The sequence below is a fragment of the Liolophura sinensis genome, chromosome 6 (genome assembly GCF_032854445.1).
Source record: "Liolophura sinensis isolate JHLJ2023 chromosome 6, CUHK_Ljap_v2, whole genome shotgun sequence".
In the NCBI taxonomy this organism is placed as follows: domain Eukaryota; kingdom Metazoa; phylum Mollusca; class Polyplacophora; order Chitonida; family Chitonidae; genus Liolophura; species Liolophura sinensis.
In genome coordinates, this window is record NC_088300.1 from 59,688,710 (window position 1) to 59,711,248 (window position 22,539).

The 22,539-nt window shown below is 39.2% G+C and overlaps 2 protein-coding genes across 2 annotated transcripts; both read left to right on the forward strand.

Annotated features, from left to right (window-relative positions):
- Window positions 1–949: 949 nt before the first annotated feature.
- On the forward strand, window positions 950–3,949 carry LOC135467399 (lysozyme 3-like). Its single transcript, XM_064745173.1, is given in 5 exon segments — window positions 950–991; window positions 2,302–2,331; window positions 3,221–3,339; window positions 3,758–3,839; window positions 3,842–3,949. Coding segments are annotated over 5 exon segments (381 nt in total).
- Window positions 3,950–6,722: 2,773 nt separating this feature from the next.
- LOC135468703 (lysozyme-like) lies at window positions 6,723–11,003 on the forward strand. Its single transcript, XM_064747098.1, has 5 exons — window positions 6,723–6,782; window positions 7,181–7,236; window positions 7,539–7,573; window positions 10,015–10,126; window positions 10,702–11,003. Exons 2-5 carry the CDS (start codon window positions 7,185–7,187, stop codon window positions 10,911–10,913), a joined length of 411 nt encoding a protein of 136 aa, XP_064603168.1. The 5' UTR covers window positions 6,723–6,782; window positions 7,181–7,184; the 3' UTR covers window positions 10,914–11,003.
- Window positions 11,004–22,539: the final 11,536 nt, after the last annotated feature.

The following is a 22,539-nucleotide window of genomic DNA, read 5'->3' on the forward strand; positions in this document are numbered from 1 at the left end:
GCACTTAAGTTCGCTCCACCGACTAAGTTAATGCCTCGCTGCAGTATAAGTAAAATTTCTTTAAGCGTTAAATTTAAATGAAATCAGATTTGTTGTCACAGTGTCCACTATGAGCGTGTCACTAGGCTGGGAATTTTTTATAGAGCCTATATACGGTTCAAATGCACGCAGGCTAGTGTCCGGACACACACCTGGTGGGATGGAAGCTACACTATGTCAGGCAAAGAATCCCAACATGTATTAACAAGGACAATATAATATAAAAGACTGCAGGGAGAGTAAACCCAGAGCACCACAGCAGCGACTGCAGCGTGATAGTTGGCAAAACTGTCCCAAACAACCGATGAAATACGGCCTCTAGTCAACTTACCTCAGTTAGGGTTTTAATAACTGTTTTTGAAAGTATTCTGAATCTAAATCTGTATGTTTCTGAAAAACATTTTCCAAAACATAAGCGTAGGTCACAATATATCAGTTTGATTTTTTTATTTATTTGATTGATGTTTTGCGCCGTACTCAAGCACATTTCACTTATGTACGGCGGAGGCCAACATTATCAAACAGGGCAGAGCCCGGGGGAAAACCACAACCATCCGCAAGGCTGCGACCATCCGTACTTACAGCAGGACGGGAAGCCAGCAGAGCTGGACTTGAATTCACACCGGGCTGGAGTGGACCCCCCCTCTGCTATGGAGACCCCCCACATATCGATTTGATTGCAGATGTTACTGCCTCATTCACCCTCTCATATCACATTATCTATATAGCTTGTGCTTCTGGAAACCACCATGAACCCTATCAACAATTACATTTTGTAATGCTATCGCCAGTCTGATACCAACCGGCGCTTTGATTGAGGATGTTTCTTTTGAATCTCATTTCATCCAGATCATATCATAATCGATTTACGTGACCCCTGAAATTACCTGACATGTAAACCTGTCTAGTGATGGACCTTAATCCATCATGCGGGGCCTCCGTGGCTCAGTTGGTTAGCGCGCTAGCGCAGCGTAATGACCCAGGAGTCTCTCAACAATGCGGTCGCTGTGAGTTCAAGTCCAGCTCATGCTGGCTTCCTTTCCGGCCGTAAATGGGAAGGTCCTCCAGCAACCTGCGGATGGTCGTGGGTTTCCCCCCGGGCTGTGCCCGGTTTCCACCCACCCACCCACCATAATGCTGGCCGCCGTCGCATAAGTGAAATATTCTTGTACGGCGTAAAACACCAATCAAATAAATAAATAATCCATCAGCCAACTATGTATAACCAAGCATGGTCATTATGACCAAATTGTCGTTGGTGTTCTCCACATTTTATCCCATATTGCCGTTGTGGCATTGGTATTGTCTAGAATTACTACCATGTCTAGTTCGCCTGGCTGGCGAACTGAATATGTTTGCTTCATTCCATTTCATTCAAATAAGTGGTCAGCTCAGAACCTGGAGGCTATGCCGTCTGCTGGACCGTAGGTCGGATTCGTTACACGTCAGAAATTTTGCGAAAATGGTGCCCCAAACGGATATTTTTGCATTAAAAAAGGACGATGCACTTATTTTGGATAAATATTACCAATGCCAAACAAAGTATGATATAATTTTAAAAAAACAAAATCTAGACATGTTTTGCCTTCAAATTCTTTGGTTTATGTAAATGGATAATTTCTATTAATCACGCCTTTATATCAAACGGTTACCTGCTTATTAAAATTTAGCTAAAAACTATTTATTACCAATGCTGCAACGCATGTCCTTTGATATTTAACCTTGGCTGTACTAAAACTAAAAAATCGACAAGGTAGATATACAACCACCTGTTTCTCAATTGAGTTCTGTGTCTCTAAATAAACAAACAGATACAAGGCTAAAATAATAATTAATAAACAGGCGAATACTTATAAAAGATAGAGCGTTGTGTGTGGAGAGTAAGTATATCACTTATACGGCGTCTGCCAATATTATGTTCCGAGGAAGCCGGGCGGAGGCCGGAGAGAACCGACGAACATCCGTATATTGCTGCAAGACCTTCCCACTTGAACTCACAGCGACCGCATTAGTGAGAGGCCCGTGGGTCGTTTTCCCCTTACCACCTCGGTCATGGCAGTCCCATTGCGAAGTAGTAATATGTTCAAACTATAATACACAGTCACGGGCCAACCTAAATCATCGATTAGGTGTTGTCATTAAGAGTATTCGCAATGTACAAATGCAATTTTCACACATCATGAATCATTTTAGGGCATTAAATTCCACTCGGCCTTCTGTATTCCTTATATCCTGTTTCAATGTTCAATTTTCTGTCCACAGGCATCGAAGTGCTTAATGTGCATTTGTCAGGTGAGTAATAAACATGATTTTTGTTTGGTGTATATTTAATATGTATGCTTGGAGTTCAACGTCGTACTTTCAGTCATATGACGACGAGGAGTTATAGCGTGTGTGTACATACAATTAGTCTTCTGTGGCACTGCAAGTCCATGCCGCCAAAGTGCTGTCGCCACCGAAAGTAGTAAACCTAAAACACCCCACCCAGTCACATTATACTGACACCGGGCCGACCGACCAGCCATGTTTCCTTACTCTAACCTCTCAGTGCTGAGCGCCAAGAGAGGAGTTGATAAGTATCATCTTTAAAGTCTTTAGTATGGCCCGATGTGGGTTTGATCTCGTAGTCTGCCTACTGTGAGGCGTAAGCTCTAACCCTTAGGACACCGAAGCGGTCAATTTGGTGTATAATAAAATTTTGGATATTGATGAAGAAAATTAGAAGCATAAAGGCCACCGCTATAATGCAAAAATATCGAGCTCAGCGTCACTGATACCCTGGGCACGTATTTACTGAGCTACTTAAGACTATAAGGTCAGAAATTACAAGTGGTTATAAAACCAAAGTGAAAAGGGAGAAGTCATTCAAATTGTGGTTAATGCATTCTTCTGCTCTTAAGAGCCAGCGTATAAATTTTGAACTTCCTACAACAAAACATTTCATTCGTAGCTGTTTTCAGCTTTAGATTTGAGTTTTAAGACGCTTGATAAATATGGGCCCAGATAGATTTAAGTTTTAAGACGCTTGATAAATATGGGCTCAGATATCAGTAACAAGATGGCCGTTGGTCAGTTTGCGGGTTCAAATCCCCACCAGGATTTGCGCTAAATCTCTTCAGTTTTGATTTGCTGAATATTACTGATAGTACAATATTTTTTTATATATGTGCATAATTTGCAGGTGGAATCTAATTACAAGGATGTCGGATGTACATTCGACGTGAACTCACTGTCTTGTGGATACTATCAAATTAAGAATCCGTATTACACAGATTGTGGGAAGCCAGGCAGTGGTAAGTGGTACTAAATGTGTATCCGTAAATAGCTACAAATCACTGGTCTTGACAATGGATATCACTTGCAGTTTTCAACAAAAAACTAGGAATAACTCGGTAATGGAAAAAAATTCTTTCTCACCATTTGCTTGCTTTTGTTTTTTATTGGCATAAGGACACTTCCATTATTGTTTCGGTGATATTGCAAAGTTCTTTCTTAGAACAAGCCAGTGCACACATATTTACAGTGCTGCCTCAGTGGAACACTGTGCTGAAGACACCACACGCTCTACCCCGATACAGTGTATTGGCACCTGACAGGCCAACATTTTGGCCTGAACTTACACTACTATATGCCATGTTCCATCACAAATCACAATAACCATGTATCATTTTTCTGGAATGCAAATATGTAAATGCATCTGTTTACTTTATCAATCAAGCTGGAAGCCTTGCGCCTCCAATTTGGCTTGTGCCGAAACGTGTGTGAGGAAGTACATGGGCCGGTATAGTAAGTACTGCACTGGAGGACATGCCCCTACGCCAGGATCTACAACGGAGGACCGGGAGGCTGTCAGTCATCTGCAACTCTCTCCTACTGGTCAAAGGTCAAGGCTTGTCTTGCCTCGTTGTGAAGTATGTGAAGACCGCTACCACCAGTCGCTTGAAACATTTGCACAAGCACTTCAACATAACACTTCTCGGATAAGCTAAATCTCTCCATTCTATATCAAAACTGCAATACGAATAGCATACAGTACGTGCTAAATTAGGCAACAATATAGTAAACATTATCAAAATTATTTTAAGACTGTAAAGAAGACTAACAAACTCTCTGCATCTATTAAGGCCTATGTGTCTGATGTGTCACTTATTTCAAGAGAAGAACAATTTGATGAAGGTTGAATGGGAAAATATAAGACGTGTAATTCCGATGTGAAGAACTGGACCACACGAGTTTTCAAGTCCGACCTTGGCTAGCGGATTTATAGATTCCCTCGCTGTCAGTGTTCGTGGAGCTTGGTTACGATTTAAGAGCTGAAAACGTTCATATTGCATTTTGCGCAGTCTATTCAAGACAATTTGTCTCCCACCAGCATGGCGTGCCACTCTTTATGAAGCATGTTCGTCAAACGTTCATTGCAAGAAATCCGTGGTTTACCCTTAAACTCAAGTTTTCCTCCACCCCTAAAGCTGACCTATATCGTATATAAAGTGAAGAACTCTCGGGTATGGAGTAATGTAACAATCAAGTAAATCAAATAAATAGTAGTGGTAAATTAAATAAATAACACTGGTGTCGTAGTTTACCTTACTTGAACGACCGTAGGTGTGTTAGGTGCTTAAAGCGTCGCTGTTGTCACAGAGGTCCCAGACTTGAGCTAAGTCATGTTTTGTGGGGTCAGTAAATCCCATGCCATTCCAGTCCAACTGTGACCAAGCAGGGCTTTATTATATAAATCGAGTTTTTGCCCTTTTACGTCAAATCAGACTTAAATTTCATTGTATATGAAGTTGAAAATGTGAGGCGTTAGTTTTAACACAATATTTTTTGACATATTAACGAAATGTTTACAGCATTAGTTTAAATCATAAAAAAATATGTGCGTATTCGATGCTTCACTTGTCATATAACTGATCGTCTTACATTAATATCTTATTTATTTATTTATTTTTTAGACCGGTGTTTGTCGAGGGGCCTACTCAAGAATATTTCACTTATACGACGACGGTCAGCATTACGGTGGGAGGAAACCCACGACCATCCGCAGGTTGCTGAAAGATCTTCCCACATGTGGCCGGAGTGGAAGCCAGCATGAGCTGAGCTTGAACTTACAGCAACCGCATTGTTGTGAGGCTTCTGGGTCATTGCGTCGTGCTAGCGTGCTAATCCTCTCGGTCACAGAAGGTCGGATTAACCTCTCATATGTGCCGACGATCGTTAGCCGACAAAGGCAATCACGCACAAACACTGGTTGGACGGGAATGTGGGGGTTAGTGTTGGCCTGAACAGCAAAGAGATGCAAAACAGGGTACTGGATAGTGGCGCTAGTGACAAGTATGAGGTGTATGGAAAAAATTAGAGAAAATGCTTAAGTACCAAAAATTACTCACTGCATACATAGGTGGTATTTCTGAGGTGTATTAGCAGCAAAATAACATCAGTGCCATTGGATGGTTGGCCTCCTTCACTATCGCTACAGCTGCTTATTGTTGTCGGGTGTAGTGTCAAGGGCGAAATTCCCAATCAACATGCATGTCTTTTAAAGTCTAATCCCGTCTGGGGTTGTCCGGACACTCGATCAGATTGGCATGAAAGTGTATGAACAGGGGAGGTAACAAGGATCCCCGTACTGGACTGAATTACACACTTATAACATACGAGACCGGCTGAAAATTCCCTGACTGAAGTACATAGGACGACATGTCATTGGCTGTCGAAAGAGTAGCTTTTGTATCGTCAAGCAAGCTGGATTACGAAGTTTATAGCAGATTATCAAATTTTCTGATAACCAGATGCTATGACAAGGAACAAGATAGCATTTTAGGCATTTTAAAAAATTATACATAATATCAAATGGAAAGGCCAATGACAAAATATTCATTCACCTTACTCTTTCTAAAACTGTGCAAAATTTGATTTATCCATGCGCATGTTATCCACCAAGAGGTGAAATATTCAAAGCAACTGTGTGAAATATCAAACGAAGAAGTCATGTCATTGAACGACTTGATGCATTCTTTGCACTATTTAAATTCATCGGACCATATTTTATGTACTACTGTCCTATACTGAGAACTGTTCTTCAAGCGGAAGTGCACCTACCCCACACGATAACGCTGCTAAACATCATTGGGAAGACTTTTCGTCGCCGCTGGCTTCAAAGATTTTTTTTTAATACTGTTTGGATAGAATTTTCTTCTTGATAATAACGACTTTTTAGCATGTTTTCCAAGGTTTATGAACGAGAGTTTATAGGACAGAAATCTGTACAACGGGATGTAGCTCCCAAAAGCAGGTATAACCAATTATCGACGTATACAGTTTCAGTTTTCCAGCAAATAATGTGAACCACGGTTTTCGGAATACATAAAATAAAAAAAGTTGATTGGCATCTAGATTAAAACGGGACATAACAAATGAACAGAGTGTTTGTATATTTCGCTAAAATTTAGTTTTAAGGTCAACGACCCCGCATCAAAGGGTATTGACTGCACATATATACACACGCGTGGGAGTTCTGTCTCATATCTGTTTCAGTAAAAGTTTCTAATCACAAGGAGTCAAGACGATAAATTTAAGTTCTTTACACCATTTTTTTTGATCATGAAAAGGCCACAGAGATAAGATAAGTCGCCATGGGAGGGCCACCAGGTGGTTTACTGTCGTCACAGATACACTACCAGGTATTTATTTGCTGATTTGATATAGGCGGGTTATCACAGGACAGAGCACATTCTAAGCAGGTACTTTTGAACGACTGCCATTTCTCTTGTTTATTTCGCAAGTCTAACTTTTTTCTAAAATTATTCTAAAAGTGTTAGTTGATGGATAGTAAAACTTAAAAATGTAAGGCATGTCTTGGTTGAAATATTTGGATCTTGACTGAAATATTGGTATCTGGATAGAAATATTTTGAAATTTAATTAATTTCATTAAACAGTTTTTATTTAACGTATATGACACATAATGTGAATGACGTAAGATTCACCTCATACTTCCTAATTGTTCCTTCTTAAATGAGCGCCGCCAAACACAATTTTCAGGGTCTTTTTAATGCGTTTATTGTTAGCTGGACATAATTCCTTGAAAATTTGTCATAGTGACGGTATCAATAAAATTGATTAATGTTTTATTTTGGCAGCACTATGATTCTGAAACTTGTAGCTCTGTTTGCTTGCGTGGCCTACGCATCGGCTGGTAGGTTGAAGCTCCTCTGTACCTATTTATCATTAACGACCTATGTATCATGCACAAATGGTCTTATCTGTGTTCACTATAACTCCAGCAATGATGTCTTAAACTACTGCAGGGTATAACCATGTAGCCTAAATCGTGAAAGTCTAGGTCAGGTTCACATTCCTGGTCCTTAAATATCAAAGTGCCCACAAAGACTCTCATCTCGCTTCAGATTAAACAGTTTTTCCATTTTCTCATTTTTTGTATAAACTGTTTTTTAAGGTTCCTTGTTTAAATATATCACACTTCATTCTTTTCCACAGCCATCAGCTCTTCTTGTCTTGCCTGCATCTGCGAGGTGAGTACAAAAAGAACTTGATAAGTTTTGCATTACGACAGACAACGATCCGTGATCTCCTGGTTAACGGTATTCTTGCCTTTCAGTCGCACGCATGGGCCACAGGTGGTGAGAGTTCGACGTAATTTGTGCATTCCTGGCTCTCACTGCTTATGGGGGATTTGGAGACAATAATTAATCTGACGTTATATGAAGACCACTTGTTTTCCAACAATACATTTGCATTGATTGCGTGTGATATGTAATACTTACGCATGCTTTGAACATAGAACTTCACAAAATCTGTCTTGAACATGGATATTTAATATAGTAGTGCATAGGATTAAAACTCGCCCGCAAGATCTGCGTTAAAATTAAATAACCTCGTTCATGAAAACAAATATAGCTCTGATATAATGAACAACATATTTAAAAACCTTGTTTGTAATGATAATGATTTATCACCATGCTTTTTACAACAGTTTTTGTCGTTTGAAAATCATCAGAAATAAGAAAGAGAATTAATCTGTAATGGATTGATCAAAATGTAGTAAATAAATTAAAAAAATCCTTGGGGACATTTTTACATTGAAAATTTTTTTTATTAGACTTTGTATCATATGGCACAATCCGTGAATGATTAACTTTATACTGTGGTGGATTCCAGGAAATCATTTATAAAATAACATTTTCATGAAGCCAAACGCGCCAACGCGACCTGTATAGAGGAATTTGAATTCCACCCGTTCTATAAGGCGTCATATCCTAAAGCCAAGAACCTGTGTTATTCCACAGTGAAGGCCTGTCCACTTTTCTGATTTAAATGTATAGGGTTGTTTATGTGAAATTTAAGCACATTTAACTGAAAATCGGATTGGACAAATAGTTGGAGTTTTTCTTTTTGGTCTGTCTGCGTATACATTTTGTTTTCTTCAGTTATACCCACGCGTAGACAAAACAGGTTTGTGATTGTTCACTTATATCAGTGAAAAACTGATGTGAAACAGTTATTGTTCGCATGAGGTTTAATCTTGTTTAACAGAAAACTATAATGAACCACAGAATATTTAGATCTTTGTCACGGTTTTCTCTCGCAGTAATGCTTGCCGTCGTATAAGTGAAATATTCCTGAAACAACTGTCAAATAAAAGAATAACTTTAAATGTTTAGTTTTATAGGGCCACAGATGACATTAAATTTAAATTATTTATTTTATGTCGTCCTTGATATTTTTTGAAGTACTCATGCTTAGAAAATGGCACCTGCCAATCAGGCCTTGGGCGACTCTGACCTTGACATGTCATCTGCAAACATCTGTGCTCTGATAAGCTGACGCGTTTAGTTCACAGGAACCGATCCCTTTTGCACGGCCGGAATCTCGTCATGCATACACTTTCTCAAAGTTGATACTAAAACAGAAATGCCTGTGGGAAAAACACAACAGAACCTTTATCAGCAGTAGGTCATGACTAAGGATGTTTCCACACTCCTCACAGTGACAGTTTATGAGAGCTCATAGGCGTACAGCAGTCCCTGTACATGCTATTACAAATCTAACTACTCTCCAAAGCTCCATGTGACAGCAAAAGCCAACAACAGGTAATTCTGTCTTTCGAAAAAAAAAAGAAAAAAGGAACAAACACACATACACACGCGCGCGCGCGCACGCATAAAAAAAAAAGACAAGGAGAAAAAAATATATATCATATATCACATGGCACCTGATTATCTTGTTTTATCGGTCACGGTTTGTAGCTGGGGAAGGGGGAAACATTAGAAAATGAAGAGGAAGGATTTAAATAGAGGGCTAAAGTTCAACGTGTAAGGTATTTCCCAGTTTGCTAGGGTATTTCCTAACAATTTGCAATAATTTCTTAAAGACAAACACGTTTCTTCATGTCAATTAGAGCTGTACATATATGCCAAAATCAACTCGAAATTTGGAAAACTCTTCAAATCGTCAATTTTAGGAAAAAAGTTTTCAAGAATAAATTGAAACATTTATGTATTTTGCAATCAAGTCATCAACACAATTTTGACAGATGTCTACGTAAGGTAGACAACATGGCCGTCAGTGTTAACACGGTTTATTGTCTGTCGTTTGAATAAACTTACCAAAGACGAAACTCGAAGAAGAGCTATTTGACTACAAACATTGTTTGAAATTCGATCACATTCAAAGTGATTTATTTCATTTACTTCACACTCATATAGAAATAATATGTTGTAACATATGCATTTTCGTCTTTATATTGTGGCTTAGAAGCTGGAAGCAAGCCAGTAGCAACACAATAGGCTAGTGGTTCTAATGTCTGTGTAAGAAATAGGCTGTTATGTAACCACAAATATATCAAGATGTCATTCACGTGCATTCTTTTTATGTAAATTATGATTTATTTGTGAGAAAAGTTACTTCAGTGAGACAATATACACATTGTTGCCCGCTTTGGTGTGTCGAACAGGTGGAGTCCAACTGTAGGGCGTTGTCGTGTCGTATGGATGTGGGATCTTTGTCCTGTGGATATTACCAGATCAAATCAGCGTACTACAGCGACTGCCACTCCCCTGGTTCCGGTAAGTACCCTCCCCCACGGCATTCCAAACACCATGGTACCCGGTGGGTTCACTGACTGTAGTCATCTGGATCACATTATCAGTCAAGGTGTTCTTACCTCCCTAAGCATTTCAGAAAACTCACTAAATAAAATTAATATCTGCTTTATTTGTAATGTTTTTTTTTGATTTCTCAGAAGAACCAGAGTCTTAAACAGCTTCAAGAATTAGCTTTAATACCTTAGGTAAACATTTAAGAATGAGAGATTAGAGTTTAGTACTAATGCGTCAGTAGAGACCTACACTCCTTGTAATAAGGTCTCAACTTCTAACTTGCAACTTCAGATTAGAGTTAGTGTCCTTGTTCTAGTTTGAAGTTACAAGTTGAACTTCTAACTTTTAACTACAGGTCTCTAATATTGGAGCCATATCGTGGCGATGGAGCAGTATTAAATGTTCTGTTAACATATACGATAAAATAAATAAATCAAAATGCTGTAAGGCCATGTCATTTGAAGTTTTGTGACGGTGATCTCTATACATATTAAACTAAGCGTTGAGGGTTGGTACAGTTATGATTTCCTGGTTATTTCTAGGCTGGCAGTCATGTTCCTCTAGCAAGTCTTGCGCTGACCAGTGTGTGAGGAACTACATGGCCCGATATGGGACGTACTGTACTGGAGGCCGGACTCCCACATGCGAGGACTACGCCAGAGTTCACAATGGCGGACCATACGGCTGTAGACACTCTAACACTCTTGGCTACTGGCAGAAGGTGCAGGCTTGCCTGAGCAGAGGCAAGAAGTAAGCTGGTTTGTTGTTATACCACATCGGTGTATGTCATGGTCTTCGCGTGTAACTATGTTCAAAGAAAATAAAGCAAGTGAGGTTAACGTCACTCTTGTGGCATCTAGTCTTTTTGACAATATATCATAAATTGTTGATGTTCCTTTATTCTTACCAGCCCTTTACATCGCTCAATAATGCAACACATAATAACTGGGTGACCGACTGAAAAGAGAAAAAAAAAGCATAAGTTCTCTCGGATAACATTTACTAGTTACACCCGCCAAGGGGTATCCAGGTGTTTATTTACCTGCCTCTTTATGAGCAAGTTTTCTGAAAAAGGTATGGCTTTGGGCTGTAAGGATCAATCCATTCAATTTTGTGTTGGTGCGGATTCCGGGTCCAAGAATATTGTTTTAAGTTTCTGACAAGAAAGACAGAAATGCAGAGTACTTTAGTGGGAAAGTAGTAGACTGGTTGTCGCAAGTTGTGCACTCAGCATCTCAACAGTTCACTGCAGTAACTCAGCAGAGGGAAGCTGGTGAAATAGCAGAGGACAAGTCGAAGCCTGCTCAAGGCACGCTAATGACACGCTAGTGTCGTCCTACTGATAATTTCTAGCCATGGTTCATGCCAGCTTCCTCTGGGGCCGTACAGGAGAAGGTCTTCCAGTAACCTGCGGATGATCGTGGGTTTTCCTCGGGAAGTGCCGGGTTTCCTCCCACCGTAATGCTGGCCGCCGTCGTGTAAGTTAAATATTCTTGAGTACCGCGTAAAAAACAATCTGTTCTGTAGGCACCTGTACCACACTATTTGTCGTGAAAGACATTAGTGTTGATCAGACGGGAATATTAAGCTTACTTATTCCACCACAAGTCAAAATACACATCATGGATGACTAGCCAATCTATTCCGTGAGATAATTAGCCCAGTAATCTTATAATCACCAATCGAATATTAATATATTCGACTATATTATAAATGTTGTTGCTGAAACAGTATACAAACAAGCACACGCATGCACACGTCCTCACTGCACCCTATATATATATAGTGTTATTTAGGGCGTTTCACAAAGTTTGGACCTTTATTGGTTCCACAGTTTTTCATTTACTTACCGTGTGCTAAGTGTGGCACTCTCCGTATAAAGTAAATGTGGCACTTAAGCCCCATGGTAAGAGTGGCAAAGTCATGAATATCATGACATCAGAGGCCTTTTTATCGTTTGAAAAGACATAAACATTACGAAACTTAACATAGGCCACACAAAACAAGCCTCTCGATGACTAATAGTTATAGCTGAAAAGTAAAAGAAATGTGCCGTTTTATTCGAAAGCATATTATTGAGACGAGCCTACACCCAGAAATAATTTTCAGCTGTGTTATTTGCCATTTCTTTGTTGTTTTGTAATTTAATGTAATAAACCTGAAGTATTTAACTAATTTGAAACGTTCAGCATATTGTACTTACATCGATCTCGTTTTGTCTTCTACTTATTCGCATTTTGAAGCAGTAGAATTTTACGAAGGCGGCCATTTTGAATTGCACCAACAGGCCATGCTCTGGTTAACAAATGTTTCAATGATTTCGAGACCCGCTACAGAGAATTCTTTGCAAGTATTATATTACCATTTTCCTCTGTAGGTTATATATTAATAAACTGTGTGTTGACATTTCTGTAAATGATAGAAGCTTTTGTAAACAGCCAACCTCGTTTGCACTAGAGAGTATCTGGCTAGCATACGTAAGAGGGAACGTTTTGGCGCGTGAATTCGGGTATAAAAGGAGCATGAGTACTATTTCTCAGTAATAAAACTGAGACGTTAAAATTTTATTCTAACTCGAAATATTTGTCTTTCGGCGTCCTGACCGATCAACTGTTTCTATTCTATCTCTTGAAACATATATTTTGACTAGAGGTTGACCGTAACATTATTTATACCTATAGACTGCTTTAAAAAGTAGCTTTTCAATTTCTTGGAAGATCATTCACGCAGTTGTGTACATGCGCACTCGCTGAGCTGGCTTGCACCGGTAATCGGTAGCAGTATAAGTCGGAGTTAGCGAAAGCAAGTTCTTGTCGAGTGCATATCATTAGTTTTACAAACACAATGGCAATAACGGCGAGCAGCCGTAAAGACAGTGAAAGGAAATAACCACACGTTAAAACATTCACACGCAGAAAGTTATCACTAGACCAAAATGGCTTAAGACTTGTTTGAAAAGATGCGCGGTCAAAACTGCGAGTAACAACAGCAGTGCTTTACTTACCGAAACTGTGTGTGATTGTAAACTTTGTAGATTTCTTGACACTGTTACGACCCAAACTGTCTGTATTATTAAGAGATGGCTTGTTCGAAACACATAGCCGCACAACAAAGTAACCAAAACCAGCAGATTTTATTTTACAACAATTTATTAGGTTTAACAAGAAAAGATAACAAGACAAATACTAAAGTACTTAAGTTTAACAAGAAAGGATAGCAGTATCTATACAAATACTAAAGTACTTACATGTACAACGGTGCCAAGTCCAAACGGACACATATATTCCACAATGCTTAAAAATTGCACAGAGGCAATATTCATAAGAGGGAAAATCCACAGTATAACTGAGTGTATGACGAAATATACACAAAATTCCACAGACAGGGTCCGTGTACTAATAAGCACTGTGTGCACAAGAGCACAAATTAAATATACAAGTTCAGACTGAACAAGTGCTCGGTGGAGATAGGATATAACAAAGCCAGAGGCTATAAAGACACCAAAATTCAGCACAAAAGGCCTACTAAAGTAGCACACAGCGAAAGCATCCAAAAATAACACCATATAAATAACACCATATCTGCTGTATGGACACTCAAGCATGTACATGTATGTATAGGGGGCCAAGATAAAAATCACATTTTCTGTAATGTAGTATCTCTACAATTCAATTAGCTTTAAAGGATTCATTACTAGTTATCTCCCAAAAAATCTCGCATACAGGTTCTAAGTTAAAATGTATGTTTATAGGTGATGGAACTTCCAACATCTGAGTTACCCCGATATATCTAAAGAAACATGAATACCAATACAAATGTAATGCATTTTTTATGAAAGAAGAACCCTTCAAACAGTATTTTTACATTTTCTATTTTAAAAGATTTTTTCGGTTGAAAATGGTTTTAAACACTGTCAATGAATAACACACTAGCTACTAACACAAAAAGTTGTTTTTCATGTGTCTGTTTTTTTGGGTTTTTTTGTGAACTCAGATCTGTGGTTTTGAAAACAGTACATCACTGATTCACTATGACCATCTTGAACTTTTGAATTTTCCTTCTAAAATCCGCAAATTTCAGATAAAGTAGTGTTTTCAGTCCTCGAATCAGTGGGGAAAACACTAACTATGTTCAAGTTTTAAGCGAAAGCTCGTCGCCTAATGAGGAATACAGCGTGTAAAGGGATTGCCGAAGTTGGGACTGACTGGAAAAGTCAAGGCCTGCTACTTTGCATAAAACTAGCCCCAGATATTAAACGTGGTTACGTTAAGACTTTATGACGTTAGCCAATTACCATTGCTTTGTGGGATTGAAGGCATAATCTACGTCAGAATATTACTTCGCTACTTTGAAAGTTTTGTTTTGATTGGCTGCTTGCCTTGCCTGTCATAAAAATGACGGTCTTTTGGTCTATCTTTGTGTCAGCGACTTTTGATGAATTTTGTGCACTAGTTGATCTTTAGTGCACGTTGATCTTTAGTGGTGCAACCGAACAGGATCGGACCCAGTTTGAAGTTGTACACGATCCTTTACAATTCACGGGCAGGAAAGACATGCATAATATTGCGGTAGTGAGTGAATGTGTACATTTAATTGTTATATAGGTTTACACATGAAGGTACATATAAACATTGATATACTCTAGTGATGATATACTAGCAGAGATCCCAAAGGCAGTAAAACAAATAACCAAATAGCAGATATTTTAAAGGTGAGTTGGAATTATATAGCTTTTACTAGGTTTCTTCTCGTGAGGTTTTTACAGTTGCAATGTTCGCAGGAAGAAATGTGCCTTGTACGTCATAGTTTATAGTTAATTAATCAATAAAGTAGTTATATAATAGTTCGTTGGATATTAGACCTAATTATTTGACGACTGTGGTTTTCAGCTTAACACATCTGTATTCGTTAAGTAAACTTGTCTTCTATCGTGGCAAACAATGTGAACCTTGGAATCATAAATTGTATTTGTTTTACCAATACTAAAGCACCAGGAAAACATGTCCACCAGCAACACGCGAAAAGCACTAAATCGTTAACAGAAAAGACAAAAATAACATAACCATTAGTTAGCTATATAAGAAGAGGGATGTAAACAGACCTAAACGAGCAGAGGCAGTTTTTGTGACAAGCCATAGGATATGTCATGTTAAAGACACTGGAAACACTGTCGCGTCACTCGTATCGTATAATCACATGCGACAAATGGCACAAAGCCAAAATTTTGCTTACTTTGAACTGCCATATCTCGGTTAAGCAACTAAGGAACCAGTCTTAAATTTCAAAGTTTAAATACACAACACAATATTAATTTGATAATAGCACTTAAAACAAACCATAACAGTTTTAAAAAATATTGTATGTTTAGGAAATAACATTAATTTGTCCATATTTAGCGAAATTACACGCTATTCTGCACCGACCCTCCCACCGACGTAGTAGAGGCACTGCCCTCTTCTGTATTCTTGTGGGCCCAGTCGCTGTAACCGTCGTTGTTGGCTTCAGTACACACACAAAGGGTTCCTTTGGCTTTGTTAGAGAAGAAGAAGTACATGAGTGGATTAACGGCGCTGTTAAGATAACCCAGCGAAGTTAATGCGTAGGCAATTATGACCATTTTAAGTGTGGTTAGGTTTTTGTTGAGGAGAACAAAATTCCAAAGTATTCCTGATGGTAAGGTAGTGATGCTAAATACCATCAAAATCCCAATTATAACTTTGATGGACAACTGGCGACGATGTGTTCTAGTCACGGATGGGGACATGGTGGCCTTCACACGAACAGCCTTGATCACGTGAAACACCAGCATGCACACAATAGGCAGGATTGTCATGACAACCAACAGGGTCATGGTAAATGGACGGGCGTCCAAGTTAACAAGGCAAATGTCCACCGTATTGTTTTCACTGATGTTGAACGTTGTTAAGCCTGTGAATATAACAGATGTCGTCGGGACGCCAAGTGACAATATCCAGATCACCATACACTGAATTATGATACATTTTGTAGTGACATGCTTGGCGGCGAACAGAGGCTTTGTCAACAGGATAAACCTGAGAATGGCGAATGCCACAAGATGGTAAGTACTTGAAGTTATCGAGGCAAAAGAAGTGTACAAAAACACTTGACAAAGTGACTTATACAAACCGCCTGTATATATAAAGTATGTATACAACGGCATACATAACAGAACAAATACATCGGATCCAGCAAGACTCAGTAGCATTAGGTAGGTTGGAGATTCTCGTAACGCTCTCTGCCTCAAAATGGACGTCATCAAGAGCGCGTTCGCAACCAACCCGAATATGACAAAGCCAATGATTACTGTCGTTAGAAGTGGAATTAGCGTCCGCAACAGGTCAGAACTCTGTACAAACCGTTCATAACCCATTGTCGTGATTCTTTGAGGAACGAGTGTAGACGGTGAGGTGAAACAAGATATGACTGCCAATGGTTAGCCACAAACAGATGCACCCAGCTCACTGTTTCGTTATATATTTATGCAGGGAGATATCAGTCATAGATTTAGACCTGCGCTGAGTGGTGCGCAATCAGCTGTACAGATGTTTATTCAAGTTTGCATCCTGAATTAATAACGCGTCAGGGATAATAGCATGGGGCGAAATGCTCTCAGTTTTAAACGCTTTTGCCATCAACCAGTACTTAATGTATAGCAGCTTTACTTAAAACACTCTACAAACAGATGCCAAGAAATCATGCTCAGAAAACCATCCTTCTGCAAATAAGCCTCAAATGTGTGAAAATGCTGAGAAAGACAAAAATCAAGCCCAAAATGTTTGGCTATGTAGAAGACAATGGGTTGAACATTGTATTTTGATTTTATGACTGAGTGAGTTACAAAATCATTCATGTTTTCGGGAATTTTTTCACCTCAATTTTTTCATGATTTTTTATTGAATTACTTAAAATTGTCTTAATTGTCTGAATTGTCTAAATGAAAGAATAGATAGCTGTTCGTAAAAATTTTAGGATTTTATTCATTTATTTATTTTTGGCGTTAACACTGTGCTAACTGTATTTGGTATGTGGTGAAAACCAGATGGACTCCTTGGAAAACCAGCACAGTTTGTCAGTTACCTGCCAAACCCTTGAACAACGAGAGTTTGCGGTCAGTGAAGTTTTGCCAGCGGTGTCCTTCTGGTGCCCTGCTTCTTCAAGCCGAGAACTCGACTTCCGTGATATAAAAGAGCATAGGTTAAAACATCAGCGTAGAGCATGTTAATAAATCAAGACGTATTGCGCTGTATTAACCTAGAAATAAAAATAGTACACCGGATGAAATGGCTGCCCTTGTCAATCGCTGGTTTCGGTGGTTATCACCAACTACATTTTCTATAGGCTTCTTACGATTATTTAGCAACTCGTTCGTGTTTGAGGATCCTTTCGCATGCTTTAATATGCGCCACGTATTTTACATTACTTTTGTACGTATCCAGATATGTGCATCGAAGTCTGCAAGGTGATTGTTTGCTGATGATATAGTTCATGAAACATGCCTTTTCTGAAACAGGCAACGAACTCCGTAACCACTTAATAGTTCCCATCCCCCACCGCTTTAGGCTATTACAATACACAGCACTCTAACACGTAACCTTGCACGGTTATCATTTTTCATTTATTATCATTTCTTGTGGTTACACCACGTCGGTTGGTTTCACACCATTCATTTCGTCTGCATCAGGCTTGACGTTCATACACAAAATCCAGACGATTATACACACTAATTCAGCACGATTTTTCTCTGCATTTAAAGAAGTCATTGAAATAAGAAAATGGGAAACTTCTAATACAGACTTCAACCTCCTGCTTGAACAGGAATTTTGGGGTAGATATTAGTAGTGTTGAGATTTCTAGATTTCTTTACCAGCTTTTTGAAAAAGTAAAGATATGAGTGTGTTGTTCATTAGATGATCTAACCATCTGAGAAAAAAAGAAACTCAATATTCTTGTTAGAATTACATATATATTGGCTAAAATGAAAAGTCCAGGTGTCCCAAATTTTAGAAGAAATAGGGTAGGTAATATTTTTTTCCGTTTAAGCTAATTTTTCACACACAAGCAGATTTTGGTCCTGATCGAGTCACAGATTTAGCACAACCTGTTTGACGTTCAGCAATTTTAGACACCACTATAGGCGCTTTAGGTTTGTGGTTACAACAAATAATCGTTTTCGCTTGCTGTGAAAAAAAGAAATACATCAATGGGTTGATGGCGCTGTTGAGGTAGTTTAACAGCGTTAAGATGTAGGCTATTATGACTAATTTTATCGTGGCTATGTCAGGATTCATCAGTATAATTGTCCAAAATATCCCAGACGGTAATGAGCTGACAGCAAAAGCCATAATGATCCCAATTACAACCTTCATAGAAACTTGTCGACGTCGTGTTCCAGTCAGAGATGAAAGAGTGTTCTTCTTTACCTGGAAAAATTTGACGGTGTGAAACACTGCCAGGAACATAATCGGAACAATTGTTAGTACTATAAGTAAAAACGCGGAAAATGGTTTGGCGTCAAAGTTTACAAGACAGATGCCAACCGTGTGGTTTTTGCTGACGTTGAAGGTTGTTACGCCCGTGAAGAAAACTGAAGAAACCGGAATACCGAGTGAGAAGGCCCAGATAAGCACACATGTCATTATTGTTGATTTTGTTGTGATGTACTTGGTGGCTGACAAAGGCTTCGTTAGCATCAGGTATCTCATAACGGCGAAGGCGACTAGGTGGTATGTACTTAAGGTAACGGAAGCCAAATCGAAATAGAGAAATATTTGGCACAGGGCTTTGTAAATGCCTCCAGTGTACAGAAAGTAGACAAAAAGCGGCTTGCATCCAAGCACGAGGGTATCTGATCCAGCCAGGCTCAGTAACATGAGGTAGGTGGGCGATACTCTCAGAGTTACCTTGCGTAGAATAGACACTATCAGCAGAATGTTGGCGGCCAACCCCAAGGTGGTTATGGCAATGGTGAAAACAGCAGATGTAGGGATGAGAATTCGCAACATATCCGAGTTTTCAACAAATCTATCGTATCCCATCTTTCAGTATATGTTCTGCAGAGGTCGGAGTTGTAATTGGCTGCCAGTGGTTGTTTCAGGTGAGAGAACAGCTTCACGTTAACATATATATATATTGAGGAGGAGACCAGGCTAGCAAATAAATCTCGCTGAAGCCTTGTAAAGATCCAATAGAAATGAAGTATTAGCAGGCTTTTTATTAAGGCATCGGTGTATCTAATAGACACGTGTCTAGATACATCTGCTTTATCACTCGGTATTTGTACATAAGGCTATTGTCACCATTGGTTACTGACACATGACATATCATCCGAGATCTGTTACTCAAGTGATAGACTATGTGTAGTAACTCTTATTGTATAGGAGGAGCGAGGCAATCCCAGATTTCACTTCTAAATTCTCTGTATGTTAGGATTAGGATGTAAGGTGCTTGACTTTTAGCCACGAGGCACAACAGCTCTGTGGGGGGGGGGGGTCCTTTCGCTGAGCGGAAAATTTGTACATTCACCCCCCTCATACTGTTCATACAAGCCCTATTGACCGTAAGCCGATCGACGGCGCTGGTAGGCGCTATTCAATGTTCGTTCAAGATCACTTGTCTTTTAGGAATATGGCATGTTTGATTGCGTATCACACGTGGTAAAGTCGTTAAGTAACTTGCTTTAAGCAAATGCTTAAAAACTGGTGGTTTGGTTTAAGCATTTGGATTTTCCTCACCCACTGACCGTCACTGTATATAAAAAAACTCTCCGATATGATGTTAATCAACGGTTGATGAATAAATCACTCAATCCATGCATATTAGTTTGTCCCTAGTGTATTTGATCTAATGCTTTCTTTGTAATTGTATATAGTTGTATATACAGTGATATATTTGACTTCCTGTCAATAGCAGTTTGTATCAGAAAGAGAAAACGTACAGTTCCTGATAAAAATATAAGCTGGTAAACATATATATGGACCTAAGCAGTTCTGTCGTGAAATCCAGGTCGTGAAATTTATTTTGCATTCTAACATAACTTTTCATTCTTTAGCATAGAAAATATACGACAGACAGACAGATAGCATTTGACAAAGCGTTTTACGCTTGTTAACATTTTGCCCAAACTTGCTCCTGGGACATCATATCCATGTTAGACGACTCACACTTAGTTGTCAAAGTAGAGTCCGCAATAAAGCGTTTAACAGAAAGGTACGGTTCGAAGATTTAAGTAAGACATTCTCATCTCTCAAAACATGCCTTCCACGCTCGTGTTTCACATCGAAATCGCCCTCATCCACACCCCGACTTGGTTGGGTATGTTTATGAGTGTAAGGATGAACGCTTGTTCGTTTTGAAAAGGAGTGAATTAAAAACGCAACAAATTAATACAATTTTGGTGAAATTTATGCAATTTTGCAGTAAAATGTTGTTTAGAGATAAATGCCGGAAAACGCCCTTTTTTGTGAGGTATTATTTGTCAGGCGAACACTAACGCAAGGGAATGACAGTCATGGCCTAAAAAGTAGTCATTGCTGGGTCAGGAAGAGAGCTAGAACAGCAGCACTTCTTCCAAACTTGATGAAATTCATAACCACTTGATGAAAACTAGACGAATTTAATACATAAATCACGAGAATTATTGAAAATTACTGTGTTAATACCGCAAGGAACAGTCTTTTTCCAGTTTTTTCCAAGACATAACATAAGGAATGTTATCCTGTCTAAGGCGTTACCTTCCAGCATGAAACTACGCGGAGACATTTACCCTGATTAGAGAAGAAAAAATACAAGAGAGGATCAGTCACGCTGTTGATAAACGTGAACGATGTAAGAGAGTACACACCAATGACAGTCTCTAGGTCAGGATCCTTGTCGCTGTTCAGCACAATAAACCAGCCAATTCCTGCCGGGATTGTGGAGAGAGTGAAAGATATTACAATACCCAGAATCACACTGGTGGCGACATGGCGGCGGTTTTCTGTGTTCGTCAACACCTGTGTTGATCTTTGAAGTTTACATGCCTTGGTAACGTGGAATGATATTACCAGAATGCACGGAAAAAGTCCAATTAGACCAAACGTGGTAATGAGGTAGGGGTTAGACGAAGTGTTGACAACACACAGAGAAACAGTGTGATTGCTGAAACTTGAGGTAAACTGTCGAAGGCCGGTAATGGGAATAGCCAGTGCACTTACACAAAGGGTAAACAACCATACAGACACGCACGCCACGGCAATCGACTTCACTGTCACATATTTGACAGCACATAAAGGTTTGATCAAAATGATGTAACGTAATATGGAGAATAATACAAGGTGATAGGTGCTTATTCCTTGAGAAGCGAAAATACCATATAAGAGTAAGGTACAGTAAAAATCATCAATGTTCGCCGTGTAAAAGACGTACAAGAAATATGGCAGAAAAAGTAAAACTGCAAAATCTGCAGCCCCCAAACTGGCCAGTGTAAGATATGTGGGTGAGGTTCTTAGCTCGGAACGGCGAAGAATTGAGGTAATTAATAACACGTTTGCCCCTAATCCAAATAACCCAATGCAAGCGAAGACAACAATAACACTTTTGACCAAAATGTCCCCTATGTGACGAGAAAAACCAGGCAAAGTTATGTGTTCCATTTAAAATGTCCACTGGTTGAAGTAGTACAGATACCACTAGGATTTATCACTTCTGTCCGGTATTTTTTGATGAATCATGAAGCGCTGAAAACACGAGTATAACCCCTAGGCGACAGCTGTAGATTTTTTTCTTCTTCCATACGTTACACATAATTCGAAGGGTGCGAACTTGACTGTCAAATGATTTTGTTGTTCCCACTTTCAACCTTTTCTCCTCAGAAATGTCCCTCTTACTGGGCTGACACAACTGGTGATCCGCTTGATTACACCAACGAGTACACAGTTTCCTCTAATTTTAAATGATGGTAACGCTGGATTTACGGCTGCAAGACGGCTTCCCTGGCAAGTATCCTTGTCGGTATAGGTTCGCTTTCCACATGGTACAATAAATTTAACTCTCATCCCATGTTTCCGAAATTACTGATTTGACTGATCAGACGTCTGTGGTAAGCTTCCATATTGATTACACCAGTTTTCCTGGTGATGATCTCAAAACATTTTAGGATAGCATTGTTAAGAAGAGTCGATTATCTCCAGCTTGAGTGTCTAAAATTAATGTCCCATTCCCTGTTGACACGCTTCGTGCTTTTTTTTATTTGTCAAACCTGAGTTTGCATCATTGTTGTTTCTCTATTAATCAAAACGCGACAGTGGTCTCTCTGTCACTAAGTGCTCGGACGCGTTTTCTCTTTATTGTATAGTGTAAAGAGTAACGAAGCGAGGCCAGAG

What these genes read in the sequence shown, in the direction of transcription:
- LOC135468703 (XM_064747098.1), top strand. Translation starts at nt 7,185, where the DNA reads ATGATTCTGAAACTTGTAGCTCTGTTTGCTTGCGTGGCCTACGCATCG. An exon ending in GTCTTGCCTGCATCTGCGAG is followed by an intron (nt 7,574 to 10,014) that starts GTGAGTACAAAA and finishes TGTGTCGAACAG; the next exon opens with GTGGAGTCCAACTGTAGGGC. An exon ending in CTGCCACTCCCCTGGTTCCG is followed by an intron (nt 10,127 to 10,701) that starts GTAAGTACCCTC and finishes GGTTATTTCTAG; the next exon opens with GCTGGCAGTCATGTTCCTCT.